General features: G+C 54.3%; 1 protein-coding gene across 1 annotated transcript; it reads right to left on the bottom strand.

Annotated features, from left to right (window-relative positions):
* Nucleotides 1-2,022: 2,022 nt before the first annotated feature.
* LOC136528239 (cation transporter HKT2;4-like) lies at nt 2,023-4,731 on the bottom strand. Its single transcript, XM_066521172.1, has 3 exons — nt 3,332-4,731; nt 2,983-3,234; nt 2,023-2,862 (listed from the first exon to the last, which is right to left on the bottom strand). The coding sequence occupies exons 1-3, from the start codon at nt 4,510-4,512 to the stop codon at nt 2,664-2,666; spliced, it is 1,632 nt and encodes a 543-aa protein (XP_066377269.1). The 5' UTR covers nt 4,513-4,731; the 3' UTR covers nt 2,023-2,663.
* Between the last annotated feature and the right edge of the window lie 945 nt (nt 4,732-5,676).

Below are 5,676 nucleotides of genomic sequence, written 5' to 3'. Positions count from 1 at the left end.
AAATTAGTTTCACAAATTTTGGATACCTACATGATTTTATATGATTTACTAAAGTTCAGCTCAGAATTAAAATGAAATGCTATTTCTATTCTCCACGAAAAAGATAAACTCAATTCGGCCCAACGCGGCCCACAGGCGAGGCGAGGCCCACGCGCGGAGGCAGCCCGCGGCGAGGAAACCCGCGCGTGCCGGCACTCTTGCAAAAACGCCCTTAGACTATGAGCAAAACAACCCGCAGTCCACGTTATTATTTCTATAGACAACGACTTTGCAACGGAACCCTCAGATCTTTCTCCTCTTTACAACGGCAAGGCCCCCAGCCATCCCCGTGTGCTTCGGCGCGGCGAGCGGTGGCACTGGCGCTTACGCCGGCCACACGGGACCCCCGCTGACCTATCTACGAGGCCGACGCTCACCTAGGGTTCGACGTGAGACGATGTGCGACGGTTGCACGAGCTAGGACGCCGTAGAGGGGCCTCTCCATGACAGCGGGCACCCTGCGGCAATAGCGACGGTATTTAGGCGAACCGCAGCAGCAACAAGGCGGTAGGGGTAGCGGGTGAGCAACGACCACTCACCAGTGACCTTACTGAGAAGCCATCTTGGCCAATGATGACCCGAGCGAGGCTGGCCACGTGCGCGTTGCGAAGTGAACGACGGACCGCAAAGGCACGGCCATGTCAGCGGCGAGGAGGCGGCACTAGAGCTACGACTAGCATGCGCACGACGAAGAGGGAGCCATGGCTAGCTAGTGGCGCAGAGGAATTGGCGTGGGATGAAGTGGTGGAGACTAGCCATGACGTGGGCGGCGATGGGCCTTAACGGCACGGCGGTGGGCAAAGCTCCAAAATTGTTCGGCATGACGCGAGTCAAGGCGGGGTGGAGTCGGCTGGAAAGAGGGCGTGAAGGCAGAGACGCGAGCACGAGGAATTGATGAGAGGTGCTCGCTCTATGGCTTCACCACGACGCGACCCGACGGCGACGGAAAGCAGAGGGAGAGAGAGAGACGGGCGTGGCAATGGGTTCGGCTCGTCCTTGCCTTGGCGGGAAGCGACCGATCGGACTTAGGGCGACGTCTACGCACCCGCTACACGACACTACGACCAAACCACGTGCGCGCACGAGGGCAGGTAGGGGCATAGCATGCGCGGCCACAGCGCCATTAAGGCGAGACGACGGTGCGGGGTAGCCCACGTGCGAACTTGGACAAGGCAAGCGGCAGTAGCACAGCGTCGCAGTGGCGTCGGTAGCGGCAGCGTCGCGACGCGAGTTGATGGCACCGGCAGCGGCAGTGTCGCGACGCGAGGAGCAGTGGCGGACGCGACAGCAGCGCAGCGCGGGATGGGGCAGGTGGCATCAGTAGCGGCTCCGCACAGCGGCAGCCAAGCCATGGCTAGGCCAGAGGTGGCCACGGCCGGCCGTGCGCCGCAGCGCGTGCATGCGCACGCGCACGCGCGAGCAACGCGGCGACGCTGAGCGCCCGAGCGCGGTGATCGCAGCCACGCGACCAACCAGCCCAAAACCGATAATGCGCACGAATTTTAAAGCGCTCAACACGACCAAACGGTTGCTCCTAAACCTAAACCGTCTTCACCATGCTCAAGATGGCATATGAGACTACTAACTCGAGCTATAACACTACACCACTCCTTAACCCAATCTCTCACAATAAATTGCCAAACATAGCAGCGTCTAACTGTTGGCAGACTTGAAAATTTCTAAGTTTTTGAGCTGAATTTATTTTCTATTTGTGATTTCTAAGCTAGTGGAAATATTAGCTAGTAATATCATTTTTTGTCCGCTAGTATTTCATTGTCATCTACAAAGTTGGTACTTCAAACTTTATTTAAGTATCACACACATGTTCTATAGCATTTTTTCTTAGTAAAAATTAGTTTTAAACCCTATGTAATATAACATGACTATCGAATCAACTTTCGTTTCATATTTTTGCTGATCGTTTTGAGTTACAGAAATTGATCTACACACTTTATCACCTGCATTAACACATAAATATGATGCTCATGACATATTTTAGTAAATGATTTACGGTGTAACACCGAGGATGTTACAGGACTCTCAGAAGCATCCTCCCCTTGCAGATAAAGGCCATAAATTGGCCGTTTGCCGATACAATCGACACCTGCAACGGCAATCTCGTTGTGACAATCACCGAAGTCATCGCAGGATACACGATCTTGATCGAAAATCATCTGATTCGCCGGAATATTTATTTGGATCAAACACCGGCGGAAGCGCCGCAGAGGAAGGAGAGGAGCCTAGACGGCGGCGGTGGCGCCGAGGAGTTGCGTGGTGGCGGCTGTCTTGCGAGACGGAGCGGGCGTCTAGGGTAGGCTGCTGAGTCGTTGAATTAGTTTCAAGTCTATATGCATGTGAACCTAATTTGTAGCATCTATTGTTGTCCTCAAAATTGAGAACAGTATAATCTATATTTAAAAGAAGTACCATATCTATGACCTCTAGAAAAACTTACAATCTCTATTCTAAAATTATATTTCTCTACGGAGTGTGTATCCTTCTTCCAATCGCATTTCACTCTGAAATTTCATTCATATCGTCCATGGAATCTTGAAGAATTTCAAGTTTGATCCCCGACCAATCTCGGCATTTGCCTTTCATCATCGATCGTCACCAAATAAAGTTCACCTCCTGCGTCGCTGTCCGTGGAAGCCTTTGAGCCTCCCGTAGAGCATGAGGAGAACAAGGAGCAGCTTCCCCTGGTCGGTCCACCACCCGGAGAAGCTGTATGGCTTGTCATGGCAGGCGGCGGTCGCCTCCTCCGCTGCCGGCGGCAGCCTCGAGCAGCTGTAGCCAGTGGACAGCCCCACGTTCCCATAAGCACTGAAATGCATGCAGGAATCCATATGTCAGTTTCAGAAGCTCCTGATGAGTGACGAGGCAAATATATATGGTTTGTGGACTGTGATTGTGATGTTCGTCAATCGTGCATGTACACCTCACCTGATCACCTCGAAGATCACGTTGAACGTGGAGAAGTTGAGCGGGTCGCCGGAGATCGATCGCCTCTCAGTGATGCAGGCGAGCATTACCGCTGCGGCGTTGCAGGCCAGCGGCGACAGCAGCATGCTGTTCAGCGACAGTCTCCTCTTCTTCTCCGCTCCATCCCTGCTTTCGGGTTCTCCGGCGCCGCTCCTTTTCATTTCGCCTCCGTCGTCGTGCACCGATAACAATGTCGCCGACGCCGGGATGCACCTGAAAATCGTCGGTTGCCATGCAAAATCTGTTAATGATCGAACAACATGTTTGTCGCGTAGTATACTTCAATTTCACGCGGAGGAGCGTGACTGACATCATGGCGAGGAATAGCACCAGCACCGCCGGCGCGACGAGGGAGCAGTCGACGGAGTTCTCCCCGGCCTGGCGCACGTTCACGGCCATGAACACGGCGTTGGTGAGCTTCTCGCCGGCGGTGAGCCCCGTGAACACCGCGGAGTTCCAGTTCAGGCAGCAGAGGAGCGTCGCGGCAGCGGCCGCGACGGCGACCACCGTGGCGGCGAGGGAGGCTGCCCGCGGGCCGCTTTGCAGCAGGTAGCCGAAGCCCGCCCCTGCGGCGCTCTTCTCCATGTCCATGGGCACGAGCTCCTCGACGGGTCCTCCTCGCCCGGTGAACAAGAACAACGCCCTCGCTAGCCCTCTCGTGGCGCTCACCGCCAGCCTGAGGAACACCGGAAGCAGCGTGCTGCCGGCGAGGATCTGTGCCGCCAGCAGTAGGAGCAGGCCACGGTTAGCGGCGAACACCGCCATGCTCTCGTTCGTCGGGAGCAGGCCGCCGTTGGTGAAGGACGACACGGTGGTGGACACCGAGAAGAGCGCGGCGCTGATGCGCTTCCTCGCCAGCACGTCGCGCGCGGTCGGGACGGTGGCGACGTACGCGAACACCAGCACAGAGCCGACGACGAGGATCGCGGCCATGTAGGCCGAGACCACGAGCGCTAAGCTTCTGAAGGCGCGGCAGGTCTCCTTGCGATCGTCACCATCGCCGGACGAATCCGCAGACGGAGTTGGCGCCGGATCATTCGCCTCTTCGAGATCCGGCTCGTCGCAGACGGCGGCCGCCATGACCCTGCCGTCGTGATCTTGATGGTCGCGCTGCTGCTGTCGTCGCTTGCGCGACGACTCGAGGACGAGGCCGAGCAAGGAGACGAACAACTCGCTGCCCAGGAGCATGAGGAGGGTGAGGACGACGATCTGGGCGCTGGAGAGGTCCTCCATCTCGACGGTGGCTAGTCCGGTGACCGTGACCGCGGACGTCGACATGAAGAACACGTCGACGTAGCGCGGATGGTACCCGGGGTTGCTTGGCTTGAGGAGGACCAAGGCGAGGAAGCCGAGCAGGTCGACGGCGAGGAAGTAGGACAGGTGGAGCAGCAGCGGGGTGAGGTAGAAGGCGATGAGCCAGCTGACGAGCACCACCGAAGTGCTGACGGCGTGTCTCGCGGAGCTGGCCAAGACATGGAGCCGAATAGGCATTGGAGTGGTGGTAGAGAAAGGGCAATGAGCAGTGCCTGATGATCTAGCTCTTGTTTCAATAGAAAACTAGTTACTGGTATATGAAATCTAGTACAAGTGATAACTGGTCTCAATAGGTGTGTAATGTGTATATATACAACTTATATTAGCTTTGACAGAGCAGTGGTCATATGGAAATGCAACTGTTTCAGGGCTGTTTTTTTTTTGAAAGAACAACTGTTTCAGGGCTGTTAGTGGTGAGGAGGAGGACATGTGTGCAATGCAAGTGTGGTAGCATGGCTCTTCGGGCAGCTTTCAGAACTTAATAATGGCATGCACGCCTGCAGATGGAGCACGCCGTGAGCGAGATGCCCGAATACGCGCGAAACTACTACGTACGTACGTACAGAAAGGACTGGAGAAAATTCAGTTCAGACTTCAGAGCCTTCTGCACATGCGTACGTGGTGAGCCTTTCTTTGCCCAACCGTCTGCCATGGCGCCGAGGGCAACCACGGCCAGATCAGGCAAAGTGGAAAGGCTGGATGGCAGTCGGCTGCTCCTAGAGGCTGGAGGCAGGCAGGCGAACCCCAGCCACTAGTAACTGAAAAGAATTCATGCCCCTGGTCACTTAAATGTGAGTGAAGATTAGCAGGCATCTCTGCTTTTCTTACACAAGCTGGAAGACTTCAACTCACAAATGCTGTGCGTCTGCCCTTCCAACCATCTACCTTTGCTCCCTCACCCTATCAGATTAAATCATAAGTCAAATAGATAAGTTTCGAAAGCATTGCCTTTGGAAAGGTGCAGATTTTATAATTCCAAAAAAAAAAAACCCTCCAATGCTGCTTGGGAATTGGTGTGCATTCCAAAGGAACCAAACGAGGCCTAAGAGAATTCTATGAACTTGAACCTACCAGCAAAGCCTTCAACCTACCCCTTTCCACAGAGGCTTTCAACCAACTGAATGAAGTGCTTTTCATCATCCAGTACCTGCCGCTAACCAACAATCAAGACAAATGGTATTATTCTTGGGGTCAAGATTCTCACCCTCAAAAGCCTATGCTCTTTTAATCGCACATAGACAGATTCACATTGGTATCAAATGGCTTTGCGAATGCTTCTGTCAGCCAAAACACAGAGTTTTCTTTTGGCTCCTTATTATGGACAGGCTCAGGACCAAAAAT

The sequence above is a fragment of the Miscanthus floridulus genome, chromosome 19 (genome assembly GCF_019320115.1).
Source record: "Miscanthus floridulus cultivar M001 chromosome 19, ASM1932011v1, whole genome shotgun sequence".
NCBI classification, from domain to species: Eukaryota; Viridiplantae; Streptophyta; class Magnoliopsida; order Poales; family Poaceae; genus Miscanthus; species Miscanthus floridulus.
Note: the sequence above shows the minus strand (reverse complement) of the source record. Positions and strands in the feature narration are given on the sequence as shown.